This window comes from Delphinapterus leucas, chromosome 8, assembly GCF_059928025.1.
Source record: "Delphinapterus leucas isolate spDelLeu-1000000601 "Yukka" chromosome 8, BTC_Dleu_Yukka2, whole genome shotgun sequence".
Classification (NCBI taxonomy): Eukaryota; Metazoa; Chordata; class Mammalia; order Artiodactyla; family Monodontidae; genus Delphinapterus; species Delphinapterus leucas.
The window spans coordinates 869,304-895,531 of NC_143136.1; the positions used below are offsets into that span (position 1 = coordinate 869,304).

At 53.6% G+C, this 26,228-nt stretch overlaps 2 protein-coding genes across 8 annotated transcripts in view; one reads left to right on the forward strand and one right to left on the reverse strand.

Moving 5' to 3' along the window:
* Window positions 1-342: 342 nt before the first annotated feature.
* PPP1R7 (protein phosphatase 1 regulatory subunit 7) lies at window positions 343-21,019 on the reverse strand. Of its 6 annotated transcripts, none has more exons than XM_022568191.3 (10): window positions 20,900-21,019; window positions 17,921-18,061; window positions 14,632-14,687; window positions 13,878-13,943; window positions 13,158-13,288; window positions 12,568-12,730; window positions 11,002-11,118; window positions 10,044-10,148; window positions 6,674-6,760; window positions 343-644 (listed from the first exon to the last, which is right to left on the reverse strand). In XM_022568191.3, exons 1-10 carry the CDS (start codon window positions 20,949-20,951, stop codon window positions 468-470), a joined length of 1,095 nt encoding a protein of 364 aa, XP_022423899.2. In that variant the 5' UTR covers window positions 20,952-21,019; the 3' UTR covers window positions 343-467. The 6 variants fall into 6 exon arrangements, with proteins under 6 accessions (XP_022423899.2, XP_022423900.2, XP_022423902.1 ...); XM_022568192.3 differs by having other exon boundaries at window positions 17,933-18,061; window positions 20,900-21,018; XM_022568194.3 differs by lacking the exon at window positions 20,900-21,019 and adding an exon at window positions 18,488-18,529.
* A 196-nt stretch (window positions 21,020-21,215) lies between these two features.
* PASK (PAS domain containing serine/threonine kinase) overlaps window positions 21,216-26,228 on the forward strand; it is a 40,553-nt gene continuing 35,540 nt past the window's right edge. The window contains exon 1 of one of the 2 annotated variants that reach the window (XR_016394002.1): window positions 21,216-21,970. The gene's annotated coding sequence lies outside the window, so the exon portion shown is untranslated. The remainder of the gene's footprint in view (window positions 21,971-26,228) is intronic. The other variant, XM_022568187.3, reaches the window with a different exon arrangement.

Sequence of the window (26,228 nt, forward strand, 5' to 3'; positions counted from 1 at the left end):
GGTCATGGCACACAGGGCTGAGTCATCCTTTGCCTGCAGGTTTGTTTTTTAATATATAAAATAAAATAAAAAAATTGGCATCAACTGGTCTAGGAGGCTATGAAGCTCTGGGCCGACAGGCCAGAGGGCCCCTGGACGGCCCGGACACCCCCCGGGCATGCGCTCCCAGACCTGCCGTTTCACCCTCTCAGGCGGGCCGTGACCTCCGAGAGGAGGAAACGGAGACGGGTCGCGAGCAGCACCACGGGTGGTGCGGGGCTGTGGGCCACTAACTCGGAATGCGTACCGGCCGGAGGTGACAGCACTGGTGTCCAGGTGGCGAGCGGCACCGCACACGGCAGCTTTCACTCAGTGCCTTTTTATTGCCATTGGGTTTGTGACCGTTGTTGATAGAGCGATCATTTAGGAGCAACGGGTGGACTAAAAACCGTGGCTGGGAGGCTCTTGGAAGAGAGGGGCCGGGAGCTTCAGAACCTGACGAAGGTGGCATCGATCTGCCGCACGGTGGGGAGGGCCAGCATGATCTTCCGCCGGTACTGGGGGTCCTTCTGCAGGGGGTTCCGCTCCAGGTACACCGTCTCCAGGCTCTTGGCGCCCTTGAGCTCGTCCAGGTCACTCCAGCAGTCCAGGAGGTTGTCGTTCATCTGGGGGAACACGCGCACATCGGAGAAGCCTTAGGGTGCTACAGCCCCGCACCGCGCCCCCCTTCAGAAAACGACAGCCCTGCCCCGCCCCCTTCAGGTCACACCAACCCGGCCCCCCAGCCTCCCAACGTGGGCCACGAGGCCCCCACTCAAAAGAGGGGTGACCAGCACCTCACAGGGCCTTCCATCCATCACGGCACATCCTGGCCGGGCCGCGTCCCATATGGGATGAACCTGGACACGGTGCCACGACAGGGGCAAATCCATGTTCAGTTCAGCAGAGGGGAGACGGAGCAATCCTACCCCACCCCACCCCACCCTGTCTCCAGGCAAAGTGCTGCAGCCGGTTCGGCTGTATTTCCTACAAACCATCCTCGGCCATTGTCCCCAAGGCCTGACTATGCGCTCTGATGACAACATGGACAACAGACCAGAGGTCGCTCGCCGGACACTCAGGGCACGAGGGGCCTTGATGGCGTGCACCCCCGGGACACCCACCGCCCGCCTCTGTGGCAGAAATGCTGCACCACGGCTGATCCCGTCCAGGATGCACCACGTCAGGAGGACGGGCTCAGAGCAGGTCAGGAGGCCCCTTCCCGGCTCTGCTGAGGCCCGCGGGGCTGGGGTTGGTGGGTGGGGAGACCTCTCACTTTTCAAACCACCATCAAGGTGAGGGCACGTAGAGCCTCTGGGTTGGAGCACCCGTCACCCAGCTTGGTCCACACCTGTCGCGTGGATGTCGTGGCCCTTCTGCTGGGGCTCCAAGAGACCAGTCTTCAGTTTCCAAAGAATACGGCAGACGGCCAAGTGAACACAAACTAGAGAACTGCCTCTGTGAACGTGAGACGTGTCCTGGATGGCCGGAGTGAAGGGCGAGGGCAGGAGGCTCAGGCGGCACCCGTGGGGACATCACCGTCATGGCTCCCGGCTGTGCTGCGCCAGCAAACGCTCAGTAACCGGCTCCCAGGAAAGCTGAAGAGCCCTGACGTGTCGTGTCTGCCAGCTTCTGTGGCTGACCTCATGCTGACCGTAGCACTGGGAAGAGAGGTGCATGGCAGAGGCTCCAGTGTGTCGCCGCCCGTGAGCTGACAGCTGACAGGGCTGGGTGTGCAGGGTGGGCGGGGAAGCTGCCCTGAGTGCATGCCCCGCACCTGCTGCCCTCACCCCCTGGCTCCGGCCACACCCAGTTCTAGAAATCACGCTTCAAGAGACACCAGGCCCGGGGCCCGCCATGCACATGGTGGTGGGAAGGGCAGACCTGTTCCCTCAGAACCTGCGAGGGCAGAAGCGGGGTGGCCGAGGTCACACGGCAGCAGCCCCACTCAGAGAAGGTATGACATCTGTCCATGTGTGGGAGGTGAAGAAGCCGAGGCCCTTGACCGTCCCATCCACTGCCACTTGGTGGGGACACTGCAGAGGGTTCGAGCACTGACCAGGCACTGGATTAAGTCTCTTGAGAGAAGGGCCCAGTTTTGCCCCAGCACCAGGGTCTCCAGGGAGGGAGAGGATGACGGCCAAGCTGCAGAGCGGCTGTGTGGTGGGGGTCTTCGGGGGGGGAAGGTGAGAGCAGCCTGGAGGTGGGAGTGATGACCAAGAGACCGCAAGCCACCTCCAGGTCCAGGGCTACGTTCACAAACGGTGACTGAAAACCTAGGCTTGGTTTCTTAGGACGACTTCCTTGAATACAGATCACATTTTCCTATTGTACACCTAGTGATTTTGAATTGAACGCTGGACATCGGGGCTAAGACGGTGTAGAGACAGCCACAGGCTCGGTTCCACACTTCTTCAGGGCAGGTCTCCAGGAGGTCAGGCCCCTCTGACCTGGTGGGAAGCAAGCTCCGAGCGCAGCCTCCTCTGGACACACCGCTGCAGCCTGCTTCTAGGCTTTATTAGGGGGGACTGGAGGGCGTCGTAGCTGAGCCTGTGGCACTTACCCCTAAGGCCTGACCCGTTTGGTGTCTAGCTGGATGTCAAGGGTGCTGGTGAGACCCCCACCTGGGCAGGGCTGGAGCTCCATCGTCCCCCAGCTCTGCTCTCCTCCGGCAGAGCTAGTGGGTGAGCTGCGAGAGGGGTGGTCTCGTGCCCAGACTGCCCACCGCTCAGCCACAGCCTGGCAGGCGACCCCCACGTGGGCTTCCGGGGCCCTCCTCTGCACAGCTATGCCTTCTCTCCAACACCTTGTCCTGAAGAGTCCAGCTGCCATGAACTTTGACCTCTGCTTCTTCAGCTCCACAGAACTGCAGTGTTCCGCTTAGGAAGCTGGTCCTAGGCAGAGCAGGGCAGCCCGGGGCTCACTGTGCCATCCCCGTCCTCAGGGCCTGTGGCCTGCTGCTGCCTGCTGTGCGCTGCCCGCACGGAGCAGCCTCGGGCCTTGGGGTCGGTTCATGGTGGGAGGGCTACTCTGGCACCACTCCACTGTCACAGCCAGGCTTGTCTTTAATAACTCACTGCACATTATGAATCTCCCACAGAGATTCTCCTAGATTCTCCCAGAGGGTATACAATGCAGGGCTTCTCAGGCTCGCCTATTTAAGGAACGCTATTTTCACAGAACTTCACGTGGGCCTAGTGTGCCACGTGCTTTGGGAAAGCCAGATTTCCAAAACCCAGAGGCCGGCCTTGTGGAGGGCCCGAAGCCTGCTTCTGAGCCCGGAGTCACGGGGACCCGGAACTCAGAGCAGGACTCAAGGTGCCTCCACCGCAAAGGGAGAAGAGCTGTCCCAGGATAAAGCCTTAAGCAGTACTCTGTTAAGCGTTAGTCTACGACCCTCGTCTTGTACAACATGAGCTGCCCATGTGGCCAACGCAAAGTGTGCAAAATCAGAACCAGAGGGAAGCAATATCCCCCGTGGCAGTGGCTGCAGCTGCTCGGTTACCAGAAAGAGGCCGCTGCAGTGGAGAGTCACAAAAAAGACACGCATGCCTTAAGCACTTTTACCTTGCAACGTGCAAACAGTACATTCATTTAATAAAAGTAGCAATGTTACATCGCTTAGGAGAAGTAAGGTCTTTTTGCAGCAGAATCTACTTAGAAACCGTCTCCCACTCCGCTGGCGGCTGACGCTCCAGCAGGGCCGCCATCTCCTCCTCGTCTTTCTCAACAGAGTCATTTGTGGCTGACACACACTGTGTGCTTCCTGTGTCACACGTCACGGCATTTCCACTGCCACCGTCCTGTTAGTCCCCGGTGGTGCGCTTACTGTCTTTATAAACCCCAGGTCTTATAGTTGAGGGTATTCCACAGTACAGCCAGCCACAGGGCAGTTTCCTCTAGGATTTAGTGAATGTGGACCTGGGAGTTTACTCACCACCAATGGCACATTGTAAAGGATGTCTTTGACACAGGTAACTTTCAGAGATTCTTTTCTTTTTTAAATACATTTATTTATTTTTGGCTGCGTTGGGTCTTCGTTGCTGCGCTGGGGCTTTCTCTAGTTGTGGCGAGCAGGGGCTACTCTTTGTTGTGGTGTGCGGGCTTCTCATTGCGGTGGCTTCTCTTGTTGTGGAGCATGGGCTCTAGGTGCATGGGCTTCAAGTAGTTGTGGCGCGTGGGCTCAGTAGTTGTGGCTCATGGGCTCTAGATCTAGCATAGGCTCAGTAGTTGTGGCGCATGGGCTTAGGTGCTCCGTGGCATGTGGCATCTTCCCGGACCAGGGCTTGAACCCGTGTCCCCTGCATTGGCTGGCAGATTCTTAACCACTGTGCCACTGGGGAAGTCCCCGGAGATTCTTATCTTTGTATTTTTCCAAAATGGAACTCAAAACCATTCACCTGTATTGTCTCCACAGAAATTCCAGGATCTCTGGAAGCCTCATTGAGGGAAAAAAAAAAAAAAGGCCTTTATGTCTCTTTTTTCAAGTTCTGCACAACTGAGATGTAAAGGAGCAAGGTGTGATGTGGAGTGTGACCTTCCAGGTACGCCCATCTTCTTAAAGAGTCTCCCAGAAGGTGCAATTTTTAGTTTTTTCCATCTAGAATGTTTCCCACTTCCTCCTCTCATTTTTTTTCTGTTATATGAAGTCGACCTTTAAAGACACCCAGCTACTTGTCGTGTAGAAGGACCCTTGTTCTGGATTCAGCCGCCTGCTTCCCGTGGTGTCACCTAGCTCGTTCTCCCGGACCCTCTACTTCCTGACAACTGGAAGTTAGGTCTACATGCTTGGTTACATCACACTAAACATTCCTGGTGAGCACACTTCATACATGAAGCACATCGGGGGACACAAGGCATGAGGCTGTCCCACTACCGGGGATAAGTCTGATCCTGTGGACACACTGGTGGTGCCCAGATGACTCTGGGGAACGCGTCTCCCCTCTGCAATCAGCAAACTCTCGGCGGGGCGACACTTGGCACATGTGCGTACACCCTGCTCGCCCACGGTTTTAGAGTCTGGTGATGATCCTGCCTGAATCCCAGACTGGAATTCTGCTACAGAACATCACCCTGGCTGACATTCCCCAGCAGACTATCTCGTGGTTTTCAAGACCCAAACTTCATAGGATGTATGCATTTCCCATCACAATGGTTTTTGGTGGCTAATGTTTATATAGAAAATTTACATTTACTTCCCCTCAAATTCAATAACATTTTAAACAAAACTGAGGTGTGGGAGAATTCCCAAGATACATTTCTCACACAACAGAATCACTTCAACAGAGGGGACGCGTGCCTTGTATGTTGCTGGCATCAAAGAAGGTGTCTGTTACTTCACACAAAGCTGGGGTTCAGGAGAAAGCAAGGGGGAGCCCCTAGGAGACAAGCCAGTCTTTTCATCACCCCGTCACGGGGGTGGAATCCTGTTTTCTGCTGCATTCTGTCGGCTGGAAGTGAGTCACTAAGGTCAACACACACTCACGGGGAGGGGTTACACACGGCGTGAATATCAGCACCTTGCGGGGGGTGGGGGCACACCTAGTGCTGTCTCCCTGCTGGGCGCCCTGGGTGCTGGCCTAGCCCCAGCCTCCATCTCTGGACCCCTCTTCTGGTTGTGCGGTTTCTCTGTGTGGTTCCCTGGCCTCTTCGGAGCCAAATCCCTTCGCTCCAATGCAACCGGCTTACCACTAGCCACACCTGCCTCCGGGGGTGGGCTGTACACCAGACCCCCGGCTCACGGTGGCTCGCTCGGCTCCCCCAGCCTCTCAAAGGCTGGTTCCGGTCTTCCCAGACTTGCTGGCATCACGTGCTGACAACGCCCAAGACTCAGTGCTACCGCTAAGGGGCAAGGGACATGCTCACAGCAGGCCACCTGTACTCTAGGGAAACCGGGACGATCTTTTAAGATGAGGAAAGGAAAGCACACAGGACACAAGCAGGGTCAGTAGGATGGCTAGACAAGGAAGAAGCACGCCTTAGACGCAGCACGAATCTTGGATCAGACTGAGCGCATCCGGACGACGCTCACTTTGCAGACGGCAGTCACCGGGTGGAGCGTGTGGTGGCGCCTGTAGGAGCCACCAGGCAACAAACGTGCTTCGGGAGGACACCCGTGTGGAACCCTGACACTGAGGACTTCAGCTTGGGGGTCATCCTGCCACCCCCTCAGAGGAGTCTCAAGACATCTTATGCCCTGTTTCTCTTCCTCTGGGCTCGGTGGCACTGCTCCCGAGACAACACTGTCACCATGAGGCAAACACAAGGCACATTCTGGGACGACTGACAGCAGAAGCCCATGCGACACCTCCTTCCGCGGTGCCGGTACACCCCTGTGCTGGGTGCACTGGACCCTTGGCTGGGTCTGGAAGCCCTTCAGTCATGTGGCAATCCTCGGGTCTAACCGTACACTGTGCAGGGCTCCTCACACTTTCACGTGAACCGCAATCACCCAGAATCTTCTAAAATGCCCATTTTGGTTTGGTCTACATCTGGGGCGTGGCGGGGCCCGAGATCCCGCGTGGGTGCCAAAGTCCTACAGCCCTGCCCACAGTCCCATTCCACGTCACAGCCTCCAGGGCTGGAGTAAACGGTATTTCACTCGGCAGGACCAGTGCAGCTGAAGTGTCATCAACCCCTTGTGTATTAAACTTACCCAGAATTCCTGCAGCTCTGTTAGATGGCTGATATTTTCAATCTTTTTGATTCTATTTGACGCAATGTCCAACATCGTGAGTTTGTTCTAAAATAAGGAAATAAAATTTTTCCTGGATTACCTCAGATCAACAACGAGCGCGCGACCATGCACACAGCGTTGGGCGCTGAGCTTAGAGCCATGAGGCGAGCTGCCCTCTCAGGACGGGAGTGCGCTAGCAGGGGGACAGCACTGCCCACCTCCTGCAGCCTCCCCGCCCACCCCCAGACCAGGCCGAAGACACAGAATCCTCACGACTGCCTCACTGCGCTCTCACCATTGGGGTCTGGAACTAGTTCCTTCAGATTCCAAGCCCCAGGCTCCCAGATCCTGGCCCACAAGGACCCCAGCGACGCGCCTGGTCCCGGTAAGGGCAGCTAACACGAGGCCGGGGCTCTGAAGAGGGGTAACAGTATCTATTTAGTGCTCAACCCAAGGAAACATGCAATTCCAGCTGATCCTTAGAACAGCGTGTCCTTCTTCTTTTAGGGCTGAGGAACCTGGGGCTTGGCGGGGGTGAAGGGGCCCTCCTTCCAGCACAGGAGGAAGGGCGGAGAGGAACGCCTGGGCACTGAGGGACAGCGGGTGGCCACTGGCCTGGAATTTACAGCTGATGGGAGAGAAGAAAGAGGGGGCTCAGCCCCACTGGGGACAGTGTCCGGGGCTCGTCCACTGCGGGGCAGGCATCGCACTGTCTCGTGGAGACAACGCTGTGCTCGACCCTCTATTCCAGAAATGTCCAGCAGACGCCTACTTCCCAGCACACATCAGCTAAGCCCGAGGAATTTTTTTTTAAAGTTCACAGAGTTTCAAGATTTCACACAATAAGATTGTAGTGAAAACGAAGCCTTTAAAAGCTTGCACTGCTTCCTGAAGTATGTTTAACCACACCAATTGGCAAGTTTTTCTAAAATCAAAAGGGAAACATTACAAGTTGGTTGACAGCCCCCGACAGTACATTCTCTTCCTCTCTGCTCGTTTCTGATTGCGGGTTGCCTTCTTACATTTTCTACTGTGTTCCTGGGATTCTGACTCCAAATACCAAGTTTTAAGGGAAAGTTAAAAAAAAACTCTCAATAAAATAAAAACAAAGCCCACAAACACACACACGAGGGGGCAGCCAGAAGCCCTGCCAACCCAGAAGCGCTCCGGCCCTGGCCTCTGACTCCTTGAGGGCCGGGCACAGTGTCCTGCACTGTCTGGGCACAGACGTGGGTGACGAGCCCTTCCACTGGCTTCTGTTGGGCTCCTGGTGTCCGCTCAGATAGCTGGGTGACTACAGGGGGCTAGGAGGCACCTGCCTGCGGGGCTCGGCGACCTTCAGAGCAAACAGGGACTCAGGAGAACTCTGCAGAAGGGGGCCACCGTGGGCAGCAGGGCGGGGCCAGGGCAGGCCCGCTGCCCCCTGCTCTGCGGTGCTGGGCGGCGTGGGATGTGTCAGCGCAGGAACCGGCCAAGCTAAAGCATGTGCGGCCCGCGGCAGGATGTGACCCTTGTGCAGCCCTAGCACAAGAGCTCAGCACCAGGGGCGCCCGGCTGCCAGAACTGGCCCCAAACGTCCAGCAACAAGGATTCCGTCATGCGCTCAATACTACCTCGTGTTTTCCTGGGGAGCTGGACAGTGTTTTGAAAGCTCATTCAAAAGCAAACCAGTAAGAATTGCTTTAAAAAAAAAAAGGAAGGGGACAGGGTGGGGAGAGCACACACAGGAGAGATTATCCCGCTAGACCCACAGGAAGACGACCCAGCACACAGAGGGGCAAACAGAGGCAGCAGTGGGGGAGGACTCAGCCGTGGTGTCAAGACGGTGGATCTGCCATTTGGGAAAAGGATACTTACTGCCTGATCTCACACCACAAAGGTAAATGTCAGACAAATTAAGAGATAAAGCTTAGAAGAAAGTATAGGTGAACAAAGATCTCAGAGGAAAGCCTGTCTCATTTGATTACAAGAATCTTACAATGATTACCTTTAAAGCCACAACTGCTATTTTTCTGTTTTGTTGCAGAGGCCCCAGAAGGGTGCGGTGCTGACCCCAGACCGAGGCGCAGCGCTCCTACTGGGACAGTCCTAAGCTCTTGCCCCGTCCTGTGCGCCTGGGACCCCGCTGCTCTTTTGGGCCATACCGCTGCCACGCCCTCTCCTGCGTGGACCCTCCGCTGACCGTGGGGACCGGCGGGGGAGGCCAAGGAGCAGAGGGGGCACCGCCCGGCTCCAATCGCACGGCCTCCGCACGGCCGCACCTCTCAGCTTAGCCTCAGGGTCCCATTCTGCACCGGCCGACTGTGCACCCAGTTTACACACCAGCTCTGTAAACTCTCAGCTTGATTGGAAGGCAGGCAAAGGCGACCAGACTCACAGTAGGCAAATTCTAGCTTTTCTAAAATTTTGTACGTAGATGTCGGTGAAATGAAATTCAGAACGTGGATTTCCCCTGAAAACATTACTAATGGTGGCTAGGCCCAGGGGCTGAGGCGCAAAGCCCAAAGGAGACTTGACGAAGATTGAAACGCTGTGTTTACAACAACAGAAGTGACCAATCTGGTTACACTTGCTGGCAAGTCAACAAAACAGGAAAAAAAAACCCAGTAAAATTGAAAGAGTAAAAGTATTTTATTTGTCTTGAATACTGCACTGAGGAAAAGCAGGTTTGCCTGCAGGCAGCTGAGGGGCGCAGGGGCTTCCTGGGGGCTCAGGGCCAGCGCTACCCCTCCCTGCCCAGCGCCCCTAAGGCTGTCCTGCGCTGGGCGGGCAGGGCTGCTGAGGGGCGGGCGGGAGGGAGCGAGACTGTGCAGGATCTGGGCCGGGGGGGCGCTGCTGGCCCCGCAGGCTGGGTAGTGGGGCCCGGAGCGGGAAGAGGGGGTGGCTGCTGCGCCCACTAGCCCTCCGTGGGACAGGGACACCTAGGAGCAGCCGGGGTTTACTTTTTTCTTAACTTTAATTTATTTTTGGCCGTGCCCCGCGGCATGTGGGATCTTAGTTCCCCGAGCAGGGACTGAACCTGTGTCCCCTGCACAGGAAGCGCAGAGTCCTAACCACTGGACGGCCGGGGGAGTCCCTGGGGTTTACTTTTCAAAAATCTTCCCCAACGCCTACAGGGCCATGCAGTGAATCTATCCCCGCGACACACAGCTCAGCTCAGTGCCCGCTCAGGGCTGAGCAGATACCGCCTGCGTCTGTGTTTCCCAGCGTGAGGAGGGATGGAAAGGTCACTAGGACAGACCTCCAGAGGCAGCGAGTCCCCTCGAGAGCCACCCGGAGGCTGGTGTGTGCTGCCTGCCCGTCGGGCACCCCATGACCCCACTGCCCCACAGGCGGCCGGCGGGCTTACGTTGTTGTCCAGGCCCTCGATGACCTCGATGCCGTTGTGGCTGAGATAGAGCTCCCGTAGGTTCACCAGGCTCTGCAGGCCCTCGATCTTGGTCAGCCGGTTGCCCTGCAAGAGGGAGAGTCAGAGCAGCAAGGACGCGCGAAGCTGCGTGGCTTGTGGGAAGTGGGGTTGCTTACCGTGGGTGCCTGATGGCGGGGCATCCGGATACAGCTGCAAGAATGGGACTCACACACACAGAAAAGGAAGACCGAAATCTTGGGTCTGCTGTACTGGGCTAAAGCTCACACGCGGGGTTAAAGGCTTGTATGCAAAGCACTCACTTTTCATCTACTTGGGGAAGGTCTACCTCAATTAATTTAGTAATTCAAAAATGTCAGAATCACAGAATATTTTAAAATAAAATCAGTTCTCATTTCTTTCAGCATCTACTATAACTCAAATTAAAGCCTAACGCCCTCTTCTTAAAGAAGTCTGTGGAACGTCTGCTTTCCAAAAGGCACCTGTGGTTTTAGGGGACCTGCCACGCTGAGGTCCTGTCCTCAGAGCACCCCGCCACATCCTGCCTCAAGGGCCTGGTGCCACTTGCCTGCTTCTGACAAAAAGGAACAGGAGCTGAGGCGCAGCCACGTGCTTCCCAACCCCCGAGCCAGGCCGCATGCCCTCCGCATGGACGCGGGAGGGCCGCTCCCACCGTGGAGCCCAGCACTGTAGGTTTTGGAACGAGCTCCACCTTCTGAAGAGACCCTCTGGCTAAAAACCAGCTCGAAATTTTACTAGGAAAAGGAGCGTGATGCTTAGAGAATGAAACTGTGGTCCAGCATGCGTCACGCACGACTAAGGTCAGTGAAGTATAATGTCTCAGTCGCTCCCTGCCAGTGAAACAGAGAGCCCATCAATGCCCGGGCCCTGGGCCTGCAGGACGGGGGCGGCAGGGGCGGGGGGGTAGGGCGGTCAGTACCTGCATGCTGAGGACTGTCAGGTTGGTGAGTGCGTCCAGGTTCTGAAGCTTAGTGATCTTGTTTTTCCCCAAAAACAAACTCTCCAGGCTGGTTAACGTGTCAATATTTTCAATTGCCTGTGAAAATCAGGACAGGGCAGCGCTTAGCTACCCGGGGAAGAGAAAGGTCTCTGGGCAAGGAGAGAGAGCCTCCCGGGGCGTCGGGCAGGTGCTTCTCCACTCTGGAAAATTTCCCATACAACCTCACGTGAAAGTGCAACATGAGAACACAGAAAAGGTGGGGGTGGGAGCGAGGCGTCAAGCCCCCCTTACTTGGGCTCACTCCCAGACCTCGAGTTTCCACAGAGCCCTGGAGCTCTCGGGACTTCTCAGGTCCCTCCAGTCCTAAAATTCCGAGTTGCCACATTATTACGTGACTCTATGTAGGATTTGTTAAAATGCATTCCACAAGAGACAGAAGCTGGGAGCTCTGGCCTTGGGATGCCCTACGGGATTCCTAGAGCAGGTGCCCCCATTCCCTGACTCTCTGCCCCTCTTCCTGTTTCTGCCACCTGCTTCCTTGCTTCTCCTTGCTCCATGCCGGTGCTCCGCCATTCAGCTGGAGATGGATCTCCCGCAGCGCCTCGGGTAGCAGCCGGTTTAATCAACGCCCACTGACCAGGCCTCAGGCCGCCGCCTCCTCTGAGTTCACTGCTCTCCCAGAACAGGTTAGCTACTGGCTTCTTCAGCACTAAATGACCAGACTATGTGCACGGGAACACAGTGGGGCCTCAAGCGAGTGCAGACTGAGCATCTTGTCTGGCCCTTCACAGCAAGATGTGGCTGGGGGCAGTCTACGAGGATGAGGATTCAGAGGGAAGGCATCCTTAACTGCTATGGCCTGCATCAATTTGTGACGAGCCACCTTTCTCTTGGAAGATTCCATAGAGAAATACTCGATAAAATGCTGACATCTGGGCCACTGTCTAGTTTTAAGTGTGCTGCTTTGCTATTTTCAGCCGTATCACCACCATCATCATGAGAGGCCCTTTGCCAGAACCACTCTCTTTGCTTTGCATCCTGTCCAGCTCATGAGGGCCAACCTGGGATGACCGTGTGCTACGAGCTTCCAAAAGTTGGACAGAGGGTCACTTGCGACACGGAGGGAGGGGAAGAAGTGCTCCGAAATCCCTGCCCCCAGCCGCTCAGCAGGGGAGGACAGGCCAGCCGAGTACCAGGCTGCGTGCTCCTTCCTACGGCCCTGGTGTGGGGCGAGGCACCGGCAAGCCAGCCCTCTGCTGCCTTGGGACACTTTCACTCTGCAGTACATTCAAAAGCAAAGTGTTTGGGGCTGATCAGTTCACCTCGGGCAGAACCTAATGGAATGGTTTGGTAAGAATTATGTCATGGTTTGAACGGGGAGCAAGTGAACTCTACGTGCAGAAGAAAGGCTAGACCGCTGCACCTGGGCACACACTCTTATTAATACTGACCTCCAGTCAGCACCTTTTCTTATGAAACATACAGCCGACCGCACACCCTGCACCCACACCGTCCAGGCCACGCAGCCGCCACGCTCGCACCTACCCGGATGCGGTTGGACCCCAGCTCCAGCATCTGCAGTTGACGTAAGCTGCTTATGTTCTCGATTTTATTGATTTTATTGTTGACCAAGAAGAGCTTTTTCAGTCGTGTCAACTTATCAATTCCTTCAATGTTTCTCAGTAGATTAAAAGAAATATCTAGAATCCTGGGAACAGGCAAAACATTTATTTTTTAACGAGCGTAGGTCACACAGAACTCAGAATGTAATTAACTTAGAGGCAGCATCCCGACCTGGGGGACCGTGCCTCACCCGGGGGCGGGCACAGAATCTGTGGCTGCCCAAGAAGGCCCGGGAGAGCTGGGAGGCAGCCTACAGGTTCCCGATGCCTCTGGGCTCACAGGATGGTGTTGAGGGCAGAGACCATGTCCTCCCTGAAGAGACCAGCCAAAAGGCTCCACAGGTTTAATTTGCAGGCTGGGACTGTGGGCAAGCCAACGCACCCCTGGAGCCAGGTGCAGGGCAGGACCCTGGGGCAGAAGTGGCCTCCCTGGGCCTGAGAGCTGGGGCCCAGGGCTGGTTCTGGGGAGGCTGGACGGGCCCCTCCGTTGTCTCCCTGGGTCTCACGACTCACTCCAGCTCTGTCAGTCCCTCCAGGTTCTCAATCTTCTTGATTTGGTTGTCGTAAAGATCCAGCTCTCGAAGACTCTGTAGCTCCTCTAGATTCTCAATGCACTTAATTAAATTTTGACGGAGGCAGAGAGTCTAGGGGACAGAAAGAGGGCAGCTGACGTAGGCAACAGGGAGGCCAGGAGAAAGTGCCTGCTGTTACAGGACAGGTCTTCCGGGTGGGAGGATGTGGTTTTCCTTCCCGTTTTCTAGAAAGCTGCTGACCTTGGAAAGGATGGGCAGACACCCAAGGGAGGCTGGAGGCAAGCCCCATACCGAGCAGACCTACTTAGTGAGGGAGGCAGCGGGCAGCGGGGGTGCTGTGTCCCAGCAGAGGGAACCCTCAGTGGCTCAATTCTGAAAAACAGATTGGACTGAAGCGAGTTAAGGACTGCACAGGCTGGGGTGTGTGTGGCTGCAGGCGGGCTTCGACCTGAGGCACTGCAGGCGGCCACATGCCCGAGCCACCGCTTGAACCTGGGGCGAGCCACCCAGCCTGCCGTCTGCCCTAGCAACCCTGCCAGGCTCAGGAGGAAAGGTGCCCAACGGCAGCTCCTGGTGCGGCCTGGCACCTTTGCAAGGACTGTCACTTGCACAGAACTGACTCTGTTCTGGGTTTATCTATGTCCTTCGGGCGGGACAGACTCTGGAGTGTCACCTCCCCTGCAAGGACGGAATTCCTCACCTTCACTTTCTTCAGCACCTCGAAGCCTTGGATTTTTCCAATGCGGTAATGATTCAAATCAACGTCCTGAAACAAGACAAGACCTCGCTCAGCTGCAGGCAAGCGCCTGAAGACATGCTTCCGGGAATCGAAGCCACGAGGAGGCCGGGCAGTGGGTGGATGCGAGGGTGAGGGGAGAATGGGAGAAGCGCTACACGGAGTCTGCGCAGACAGGGGGCGGGGACTCAGAGGCGAGCTGCAAAACGCTCCTCGGTTCAGCTACCACGGGTAGCGGCTTGATGTAAAACTGACCCTCCAAGCGGGTGGGATGCGAAACCTACTCTCACCCCTTTGCCCCCTTAGCACAGATCACAAGCCCATGCTTTGAGTCCCGTGTCCCCACCGAAGGCCGGCTGTGGGCTCAGGGGAGGCCCCACGGGCCGCCTAGACACAGCGGCTGGCTCCGCCCCTCCCAGGTCATTAATGCGCGGTGCTTCTCAGAGGCTGGGGATGGCAGGACCCCACCACATACAATGTAATCACCTGACCCATATAATCTGAGCCAAAGGCGTTTCATTTGGTTAAACAGAAATGGCAGGTCCATCACTGGTATTAAAAACAGTAAGAACACAGGGTCTCTGAGCCGACGGAGACAGGCTCAGACAACTCCTTCCAGGGAAATCACTCGCTAAGCTGGCACGCTCGTAAGATACCCTGACGGTCAGAGCGCTCTGTCACCGTGCCCCCCGAGGTTGGGTTGAGCAGGCAGCATTACCTCTGCATTTCTGTCCAGGTTAATGGTTTCCATATCCACAGGCAGCTCTTGTCCTTCTGAAACAACAAGAAGAAGAAAAGCCCATTCAGAGACCCCCGTCTCCAGGAGGGCGCAGACCCGGCGTCCGCGGAGAGCTGGGTCGGGCTGCCTGGGGCACAGAGCCAACTCGAAAGCAGAGGAGAAACCAGCAGGCAACACCCAGAGGGCATGGATGACGCAGCAGAGCTAACATCTGTCTGACAATGGTCACCCTTCAAGATCCTCAGTTTCCTGAACTCAGCAAACGCCTCCAAACTTCCATCTGTGCCGCACAACTTCCCAGGGAGGGAAATGCAGTCTGACGCTGTTGTCAGAAAAGCCGGGGGAGGGGGAACGGTGACCAAGCCTCAAGTGACCCCAGCCAGGGGCCAGGAAGCTGCCCACCGCCACCTCCTGGTGATGCCCGAAGCTGCGTAGCTGGTGGCAGCCTGCCTCCCGGTCTTTCCCTTCTTGTCTGTGACAAGAAAGCAGGTCATTTGAATATAGATCACGCTGTGGGCACATCAGATGTTCTAGGATGTGCCTTCTACTGCTTTGGAAAGTGGCCCAGCATCTACAAACACGTCTGTCTGCAAAGAGCGAAACAAAACGCTCAGCTCAACAGACAAGATTGAAGAGCCTCGCTGAGCAATTTCCATGCCCCTCTTGCCGGGCAGGACGAGGAGCCAGTCCACCCTGGAGAGCGGGCCTCCCGTCCGGGGGCCTGAGGAGGGCGGCTACGGCTCCCGCGCTGGGCTCTGGGCCTACTGCAGCACATCGTCTAAAAGGGTTAAATGCTCTCCCCAGCCTGCACGCATTAGGATCTGAATGAGGCCACACACTGTAACTAGAGGGCATTTCTATAAAGTCCCCGTTTGTTCTTGCAATTTGTTGTTGAAGAAACTGGGCCACCTGCCTTGGAGAGGCTCCTCCTCGGTGGCAGTGGCTCCTCCACGGTGACTGCTATCTGGCCTGTGCCCCCAGGGACCGCTGGTCACCACTACCGTTCAGCCTGCTTCCTTCAGCTGCCTCTCCCCGATGGCAACACTGCATATGCTCCTGCGGCTGAGCAGGCTCACAGCCCCAGCCTCATGCCCCCAGCGCCCCCCAGCACGGGGCAGCTCGCAGGCTGGACTGGAGGCCTCGGAGAGGCACGCCCGATGCAGGCCCAGCCTGACAAAGACGTCCTGGCGCCACACTGGCTGAATTCACCGCGCCGCCTTTTCCATAACCACCGACAATGGCTAGTTAAAAAAACATGTCGGGCTTCCCTGGTGGCGCAGTGGTTGAGAGCCTGCCTGCCGATGCAGGGGACACGGGTTCGTGCCCCGGTCCGGGAGGATCCCACATGCCGCGGAGCGGCTGGGCCCGTGAGCCATGGCCGTTGAGCCTGCACGTCCGGAGCCTGTGCTCCACAACAGGAGAGGCCACAACAGTGAGAGGCCCGCTTACCGCAAAAAAACAAACAAAAAAACATGTCATTTACTCTAGTTCAGCCATAGCTTTACAAGATGTCAACCAACCCAAAAATTAAATAAAAGGAGCTGGGCAAAACCAAGAGATATGCCCAAACGATCCCCCTACAAAAGACAGCACAGCCAACGGCCTGAATTCAGGAAGCTGCAACGAAAGACGCGCGCGACAACAAAGGCAGGGTGTCCAGGACACATGGTCACAAGGCTTAAAGGGTTCTGTTTGTAATACATCCAGCACAGGGCAGTGCTCAAAATGGCAGCTTAACCTTTGAAACAAAGTTACCAGCCATCTTTCCAAACCTATCCTGTATGTTTTAAGTTTTAAAACAACTTATAGAAAATAAGTGAATGGTACCAGTTGTCACGTTTGAATTTGTTTTACTTGAACTTAAGATCTAAGTAAGTACAGGTAGGAGCAAGTCCTGGTTTCTCTAAGGACCTATAAAAATGCACCTTCCTAGAGGACTTCTAACCAGCTAGTAGCCTGGAAGAAAGAACACCAGATCTAGACAAGTCGGGGTCCAGTCCAGGGGCTCCACTTTGTAGCCATGTACCCTTGGGCGAGTCACAGTGAGCCTGTGCTCACGAGCCAGGGGAGAGCCCATGACAGGGCTCTGTCAACATGTCAGGCATTCAGATGTGAGGGCAGGTGACACTCCCACCGCTTGGCCTTCCTGTGACTGAGTCAGCAACGAGAGCTTTCACCCATCACTCCCGTGTACGTATTCCACCCACATCACTTCCAGAATATCGACTCTGAAGTTCCAAAGTAATGTGACTGGTACTTTTGTGGTAATCTCCTTTTGCCTTAAAATTAGGTTGCCATAGTTACCAACCATCTTCACTGGCACAGAGCATGATGTTATTTTAAAAATTCGTTTTGTTTTAATTACCATAACGGTAATGCATGACTATTAAAACTTTAAATACCCATACACTGTGTATAAATCTAGAAAATGCAGAAGGTACAAGACCCTCTCAAACCTGCTGTTTAGAAAGACTGCCCCCCGGCCCCCCCGGGCCAAAAACAGTTTGACGTGTTTTCTCTCTTAAGTAAAACTACATACTATTATTCTATTATTATCATTTTAAAAATAAAGATAGGATTTTAACACGCATCCCATTTGTAAAGAATTTGCTCTTTTCACCTAATAATATATCTTGGACATCTTTATGTCTGTTTCTATGGTTTCTCTCACTCCTCTGAATGTAAACTGATTTTCTAAGCAAGCAAAGAAAACAAACAAAAAAGGCTCAGCTCATAGTTCGGGAGGGTGAAAACCCACCATCACAGGCGGAGCACTTACTTTCTCACCTCTAAATTCATTTCGTTGTTGTTAATCACTAAACCGACTTAGAAGTTGATCCTCAGGCCTAGAAGTTTGGTGGACAGAACTCAAAAATGACTAAGAGAGAATCAGTTTATGTCCACGGTAGGAAAAGAGAGCACGCTCGTTAGCCGAACTGTTTATTTCAAATCGTACTTTCTGCACAGGTGGTTAATAAAACAATCTTCTGGTTCTGTTTCAGATGACACATTAGTATCAATATCATTAGTATTTGCCTTCAATGGAATTAGGAAAAAGTTCATCCTGCCTGCAAGTGCCGTAAGTGTGTAGCTGGCTCAGGGAGCACCTCAGAGGGCGCCCTACTCCCAGCGCCTACTCCCACCGCCCCTGGCCACCCACCGAGGGCCTCCAGAGTCAGCCAGACAAACACCCGGGCGCCACCCGGGGGCCCATCGCATGCCACAGAGCCCCATCCTCCTCCCGCTTAATGAGTTTAAGGTTCTTAACTCGGCCTGGTACCTTCTGGGTCCTCTTCCCCCCGCTCCTCTCCATCCTTCAGGCTGTGCGCACTGAGCTCGGCCACCATTCCGCTGCTCTGCTTCTTCCCTTCTTCATCGCCCGACTCTTCCGATTCCACCCGCCTGTCAACTGAACCCACACACATCCATAAGAACTCACACCCATGTTAGGGGGCCCTTTGAGGAACATATAACAGATTGACATCCAGTTGGAAGTCAAAAAGACTTCAATCAAAAATGTTTGTTGAACTCAGTTCAACAAACATTTGAGTGTTTTCCATGGATGTCCTGGGTACCACCTGAGGCATCCAGTGGAAGGGGGAACTGTGGCAGATGGGAATGGGGCACAGCAGGGAGGCCACAGGGGTACAAAGGTGAGTGACATACTATTCCTGCCCTCAAGGAACTCATGAAGAATTACCAGGTGTTCTGGAAGGCCTGCGTGGTTTGTGATTAAACGCCCTAGCGGTAACACACAGAGAAGCACCTCCTGTCTGGCTCCCTTTTGGCCTGGATGTCCACGTAGAGGGGACCATGTGACCCTCCCGCCACATACCTTCATCCATGCTCCACTATCCATTTGGCCAAGAAAACCAGCCCAGTTCACAGGCCCACGTTCTGAAAGAAATCAAGACTAACTCAAATCAGACTGTGGGCAGCGGGGAGCTCTAGAAAAAGGAGAAGACAGCCAGTAGTGCTAAATGCCCCACAAAGTCACTGATGCTGAATGTCAGGGCACCGTGACACCAGCGCAGTTTTGAAAGGCTGGTAAATAAATATTTTTTGAATTAGCAAATCAGGCAGTGATTAAATGTGGCAGACTGGTAAAAATTCTTTGGCAAGACTGTCAAATAATTTCCCTTTTTCCTAACTTTTTTTGCAACCTCTTTTGGAAATCTGTGGAAGACCTGGAGCACTGATGGATTACTTGGAATCATCAACCACACTGAAAGCATTCTCTTTTCTCCCACTACAGCTTATTTACAAAGGGGTATGCTCTTTGAGGGGAAGGCAGCTACTTCACCTTTGTATCTCCTGCTGGGCTTAGCAAAGCCGCACCCAGGAAAGGACTGCTGGATAAGTCCTGATGAAATCCACCTCTAAAACCTCCAAACCCATTCCTTCTTCCCTGCCCTGGCAACTGCCTTGGATCAGCTACTCATTACCTGTGGCCTCGGCTCCTGCCTGGCCTAACTGGTCTCTCGGTGGCTTGTCTGGCTGTTTAATCTATTCTCCATTGCTAGAGAATCTGATCTTATTCTAAAATCCAAATCTGATCTTTGACTCCAAAAATTTCTGGAATGCCATTGACTCTTCCTGAGTTTGCATCCTGTCTCTACAGACGCAGCTTTGGCATGTGATTTTCTTTTCTAAGCCTCAGTCTCCTCACCTGTAGAAGGAGCTAGTATAGTACCTGCACCTCAGAGTTGCTGTCAGGCACAAAAACATGTGCATGACATGTACGCAGACATGTAATAAATCAGTTGTTACCAGGCACAGGTGGTCAAGGCTAAGGGACAGCAAGTTCTACTGGGCAATGGTCTGGTGCAGCGGAGCCCAGGGTGGGAGGGGCTTAGCTAATGAAGGGCAGCCAAAGTGAAACAGGGGCATGGGACAGCAGATCAGCACATAAGGTGACTATGTGGCACCGGGGACTATGGACTGGCTCAAGGTATCAGCAGTGGGCATGGGAGAGGTATCAAAGATTTGGAGATATTAAGGAAGCAGGGGCAGCAGAGCTTGTTGATTCATTGGATGGGTGGGAGCCGGAGAGAAGGAATTGCCTGGGTTTCCTACTTGCCATTTACCAAGACACAGAAACAGCTAAAGAGGAAGTGGGAATAGGTGGGAGGGTGGGAAGAAGGGGGATAAGAAGAGGCGTTTCCCTGCGTAAAAAGACCTAATGGTCTGAAAGTCCAAGACCCTTCATGTGCTTCTCCCCCCCACCAAGGCCCTCCACGACCTTCCCTGCCAGCCTCACCGGCACTCTCCCTCGTTCGGTACGACTGCACCACTCTTGGCTTAACTCTCCTCCAAAGGTCACATTCCTTCACACCCCCCTGCCTTCGTGTGGCTTCCTTCACCTGAAACGACCTCAGCCCATCTCCAACCCGGCTGATTTATAGTTGTCTTGCACGATTCAGCTCAGAGCTGGCTTTGGTTGCGCAGCCATCACTCACAAACATGCCTGCTCTTCTTTCGCCTCCCCCGCTTCCCTAGCACTTGACACTGGAGACTGTGGCTGCTCTTCCGGAGCGCTCATGAGGCCAGCGGATCGAACAGTACAGGAGCACTCGAAGACAGGACTGGCTCTCCGATTGCGGTAAGCGTGTGTATGTAACTATATGCACACGTAACATGCATATACTTCTTTTCAACAAAGCGGAAGAGTTTGATTTAGTCTTTTTGGAACTATGATCGCTTTGAAAACAGGAAACCGTCGATTTTGTAACTCAGCTCTTGGCTCCTGGTCACCCCTTCCCCACGACCCATTCACTTTCGGGAGGACCCTTCTCCACCCCCGCCACGTTCACCAATGACCCGACTCGGGCGAGTCCCAGGGAGCCCCGCGCCTTGCTTCCTCGTCAGCTGCCCCGGGACTGGGGACTCGCGAGGCTGGCTGAGGAACTCGGTGCGAGGCTCCCACCAGCTGGCGGACGCCAGGGCTGTGGGACCACCGCGCCCTCAGTCCCCACCCACGCGCCCGGCTCGCCCCGCCGCTGGCCCTGACCCTAGGTTTGGCATCTCCCGGGCCGCCCGCGCCTTCCCGGCCGCTACCGCCTCAGCACGGGGTCCCGGGTCCAGGGCCACCCCCGCCCTGCCGGCTGGCAGATGTCAGGGGGTGCGCGCGGCGGGGTCCGAGCCGCGGCCGCAGGCGGGCGGCCCCGTTTCTCCCGGGCAAGGCCGGTACGGGTCGCCGCCCCCCGCCCGCTGGGCCCTTCGGTCGCCACCCCGCGGGGCCGCTCACCCTCCATCATCTCCTGCGACTGTTGCTGTCCCGCGCCGCGCTCCTCCGCCATGTTGGCTACTCTTCCCCTTTCCGGTATCTATCGCCTCAGGCCCCTCAGCCAATGAGGGTTCCCAGCTCAGAGCTTTCCCAGCCAATGGAATCACATACGCTTGCGCGGCCCCAGAGCCTCATGGGAGTTGTAGTCCTTCCGCGAGGCCGAGCCCGCCCTCAGCCCCCGCGCCGCCAGCCACAACACCCGGCGGACAGGTAATTAGCGCACGGGAGGCTTTGAAGGCGAGGAGCGGGTTGAGGGCAGGGATAGTCGGGGCCGCACGCACGGAGCCGAGCCTGCAGGAGAGCGGAGAGGAGTCTGGGAGCCGCTCTGGGCTCGTGGGCTGGTAGCCAGACACGGCGGGGCGGGTCCCTGCGTGGGGCTGCAAAGTGCGGGCCAATCGAGCGCATCCCCGGCCCCTCCGGGCCTCAGCGTCTGCGTCTGCACAATGTGCCGACATTGTTCCGGCGTCGCCGCGCGGACTGAGCCCGTGTGAAGGGGCCACTTCCAGTCAACGCTTAGCGCAGGGAGCCCGCGCTCGTTTCGGGCCCGGGGCCTGTCCGCTACCGGGTCCGCCCGAAGTGCCGGGAGAGCCGCTCGGGGCCCGGGACGCCGACCCGGCCACTGAGGGCGCCGCAGCCCCCGTTGGCCCCCGGCTCCGCGGGCATCGTGGGCCGTGAGGGAGCAGCCCTGCGCTCCCCGCCTTCAGGTCGAGGTCTCCGAGGGGCGAGCTCCGCGCTGCTCACCCTTCCTGAGACCAGAGAAAACGGCGTCCGCGGACCGTGCTGGTGGAGGCCCTGTCTCTTTTGGCTCCTCCGAGGCGCCTTAGACAGACTCCGGTGCGTCCCTAGCAACCGTTAGCGCGGGCGTCTCCTCCCGGGCTTGCTGCGTCCCCGCCCACAGGCGCTAGCGGTTGGCCCGTGAGTACTGTCAGTCGGCATCGGTCGCTCTGCCATTGGTCGGTGGGGCTAGAGGCGCGGATGGGCTCCCTCCCGGCGGGTGTTGGGAGGTCGGCGCGTGACTCTCTGCGGCCTCAGGTGAGCTACCCGCACAGGGGGAGCCGGACCGCGACCCCGCGCCGCCCGCGTGCCCTCCGTGCGGCGCGGCCGGGTGGTGGTCCGCTTGCCGCCCTGCGGCCGTTTGCCCCCGGCCGCGGCCGCGCCCGTTTCTCTGCGCGCCTCGGGGTCTTGGCCTCGGCCTGGACCCACCTGGCGCTCCGTCCTCGACCCTAGAGCGGCTGTGTGTGCCTTGTCCCCCTACTGGAAGGGGGCCAGGAGGAGGCAGACCGCGTCTCGCTCTCGGCTCACGGTGCCCGGCACGTAGGAGCTTCTCAGTAGACGTTTGTGGGGGGAGCCATGGGCTGTAGCGCCATGTCCATGCTTCCTGACGTCCCCACTACACACCTGGGCTTTATCTTTAACCTCGTCACCAGTGTTTCTTTTCCTAGACAAGGGCCGTGGCCTTGGGATGCGGTTTTGATGACTTTTATCCCCTTACCTTCCACATCTCGCCCAGTAATCCTATATCAATTCTATGTCTAATTTCTCTTGTGGCTTCCCCTCTCCGTCTTTCTGGTGTTGCTTTAAGTTAAGACCTCATAATTTTTTGCCTGACTGTAACTCCCCCCTCCTCCCCCACTGGTCAGGTTACTTACAAGCATAGACCTCTAAATAAGATCCATACTGCTTGGGCCGGCATAGGAGGCCCTGGGAATCCCAACCAGCTTCTCCAGGCCCATCTCCACCGACTCTCCTGTGCGCTGAACTCCTCCCCAAGGGCTCTGTGGGAATCGTTCACTTACTGTGGTTCTGCCTGGGAGGCTTCTTTACTCTACCTTGCTGGGCTCAGCCCTGCTGGTGCCTCCTCCAGGATGCCTTTGAGGACCTTTCAGGTCTGAGAGGTGCCCTTTGCTTACACCCTCCCTCACAGCAGCCATCATCCTGGATACTCTGTAGGATTCCTTGATGCAAGAAACAGAGAGATAGTCTCAAAACGGGTCTGACGGTGAGTGAAGTTATTGGCCCCCAAGCCTAAAGTCCAGAGAAAGGCATGTTTTATGGTAGGTTCATCCAGTGGTTCGAAATGACATCTTGCCATTTTCAGCTCTGCTTGCCACCGTGTTAGCTTCATCCTGAGGCTGGTTCTGCTCTCGGTTGTATAGCAGTGGTGGGAGCATTTGGAGCTATTTGCTTCCTAGCGTTTGTTCTAGTGGGAGAAAGTCGGTGGCCTCCAGAAGTTCACCCATAAGAGCAAGGAGTACTATTCCAGAAGCTCCCTGCAAACCTCTTCTTCTGTTTGGTGGGGGGTGGGGAGTGTCACTTACACCTTCTGGAATCAAAACTAGCAACGGGAGTAGGATTGCTCTGAAGCACCATCAGGTGCTCTCTGGGTCCAGCTTCCCACATCTTCTGCTCAGAGTGGCTACAAAACAAAACAAAATAATATCCTCCCCCCCGAAAAAAAAAGGAAACACACACACACAGCAAAAAAACAACACCTATTCTAAAAACCTAGTCCTGGATTAGGCCTGAGTCAAAACTGAACTTGTAAAAAAGGAAGAGATCTAAGGCTGTGTGAAGCTAGGGTCTGTGCTCTCAGGGGCCAGCCTGGGGCTGTGGCCTGAATGTGCTGTGCAATGCTGAACTAGCTCGGCAGACTGCGAACAGCACAGGAGGCACCAAGGGAAAACGGATTGTCTTTTCTGTGTCCACTTCTTAATTTATCAACTTTAGACACTATTTACTTCCCCCCAGGAAGGACAAAACATTTTGTTCCCTCCTCCTCTCTCCACATTTCCTTCCTTCCTCTCCCTGTTTCTTGTCAGTTTTATTATACAAAGTAAGCTTTTGTAATATTTACAATGTATTCTGAAGAGTTTTATTACTTTCTTTTACAAAGTAAAGTTTTATAGCACTTACTGTGTAGTCTGAAGTCGTAATCAAGTCTTCTGGGCTTTGTCTATAGGCTGGTTATAGAAGTGGAAAACTGAAATATGATCATGTTGTTGTTAGTTATTGCAGAATAATTAGTGCATTGAGATGCTTAAAGAAGGGAATATCAACCTGTGACATTTAAATGTTGCTACTTGAAGGAGAGCAACACATTCTAATAAGTTTATTATTTTGCTTCTTTCTTGCTTCCTACTCACCATTTGGTTCATAGCCAGCTATTGCTTTTTAGGGTCCTGTGCAGGATATAAACATGTACATGTAAAACATCTCAATTTTCCAGTATATACTAGTTGATTCATTTGCAATATTAGCCACAAATCAAAACAGTAAAATGAACGTGTTTAAACTCACCACCCAAATTAGGAACTGGGAGACCCTGTGCCATTGTGCCCTCCCTCATTGCAGCTTGCTGCTGGACCCTCATAGGACATCTCCTGCCTGAAGTTTGGGTTTGTCACGTAACTGTGTACCCCTAAACAATATATTTAGATGAGGGGGGTATGATAGAAAGGGAATCCTATTGCCGATAGTCTTTCATAACTTGGTTTTTTTCACTTACATTGCTAACAGTTATCCTTGTGTGTATAGAATTTGTTTTCACTGCTATAATTCATAGCATGAATATACCAGAATTTTAAATCTATTTTCTAATTGCTAAATGTTTAGGTTTTTTCTTTTCTTTTTTCTTTTGCTGTTATGAACCATACAGCCCTGAACGTTCTTGAGTGTGACTTGCTACCTATGTGTAAGAATATCTATAGAATATAAATCTAAGAGTGGAAAGTACTGTCAGAGGAGAATGTTTGACTTAAATTGTTTTCTAAAGAGATTATATTAATTTGTTAGCCTTCCCATTGATCCACATCTTTATCAACATTTGGTATTAAAATTTTTAGGTTCTTAATTTTTGCTGATTTAGTAGGTGTAAAATTGTCATGATTATGCTAGTAAAGTTAAGCTTCTTATCATAGGTTTATAGGATTTTCTCTTGTGAAATTCTTGTTTCTATCTATTGCCCATTTTTCTTTTTCTTTTCCTTTTTTAAAATTGAAATATAGTTGGCATACAGTATTGGTTTCAGGTGTACAACATAGTGGTTTGACATTTATATACTTTAGGAAATGATCTCCACAATAAGTTTAGTAACCATCTGTCATCATACAAAATTATTACAATACTGTTGACTATATTCCCTACATTACATCCCTGTGACTTACTTATTGTATAACTGGGAGTTTGTACCTCTTAATCTCCCTCACCTATTTCACTAATCCCCCCAGCTACCTCCCTTCTGGCCGCCACCAGGTTTTTTCTCTGTACTTATGAGTCTTTCTGTTTTGTTTCTACATTTGTTTTGTTTTTTGTTTTTTAGAGCCACATATAAGTGAAATCATATGGTATTTGTCTTTCTCTGACTTATTTTGCTTAGCGTAATAACATCTAGATCTTTCCATGTTGTTGCAAATGGCAAGATTTCATTCTTTTTTTGACTGAGTAATATTCGATCATATGTGTATATATATATATATATATGTATGTCTATATAATTTTGTATCCTGTAACCTTACTGAATTCACTTGTTAGTTTTAATAGTTTTTTGGTGGGATCTTTAAGGTTTTTAATATATAGTGTCATGTCATCTGCAAATAGTGACAGTTTTAATTCTTCCGTTCCAGTTTGAATACTTTTTGTTTCTTTTTCTTGTCTGATTGCTTAGGCTTGGACTTCTAATACTATGTTGAATAAAAGTGGTGAGAGTAGGCATCCTTGTCTTCTTCCCAATCTTAGATGAAAAGCTTTCAACTTTTCACCATTGAGTATGACATTAGGTGTGGTTTTGTCATATATGACCTTTATTATGTTGAGGTATATTCCCAGTATACCCACTTTGTTAAAATTTTTTGTCATAAATGGAAATTGGATTTTGTCAAATGTTTTTTCTGCATCTATTAAGATGATTGTAGGATTTTTATCTTTTGTCTTGTTAATGTAGTGTATCATGTTGGTTGATCTGCAGGTACTGAACCACCCTTGCATCTCTGGGATAAATCTCACCTGCTCATGGTGTATGATCCTTTCAATGTATTGTTGAATTCAGTTTGCTGGTATTTTGTTGAGGATTTTTGCATCTGTGTTTGTCAGGGATATTGGCCTGTGGTTGTTTTTGTAGTGTCTTTGTCTGGTTTTGGTATCAGGGTAATGCTGGCCTTGTAGAATGAATTTGGGAGTGATTCTTGCTTTTCAATTTTTTGGAGTAGTTTGAAGAAGATAGGTATTGACTCTTCTTGGTAGAATTCACCTGTGAAGCCATCTGGTCCTGGTGTTTTGTTTGTTGGGAGTGTTC

Excerpts from the sequence above, each read along its gene's own strand:
- PPP1R7 (XM_022568191.3), bottom strand. The coding sequence starts at position 20,951 with ATGGCGGAGGAGCGCGGCGCGGGACAGCAACAGTCGCAGGAGATGATG. Across the intron at positions 13,944-14,631 it reads ACCTGGACAGAAATGCAGAG|GACGTTGATTTGAATCATTA; the intron begins GTAATGCTGCCT and ends GTCTTGTTTCAG. Across the intron at positions 10,149-11,001 it reads TGACAGTCCTCAGCATGCAG|GGCAACCGGCTGACCAAGAT; the intron begins GTACTGACCGCC and ends TCCCTCTTGCAG.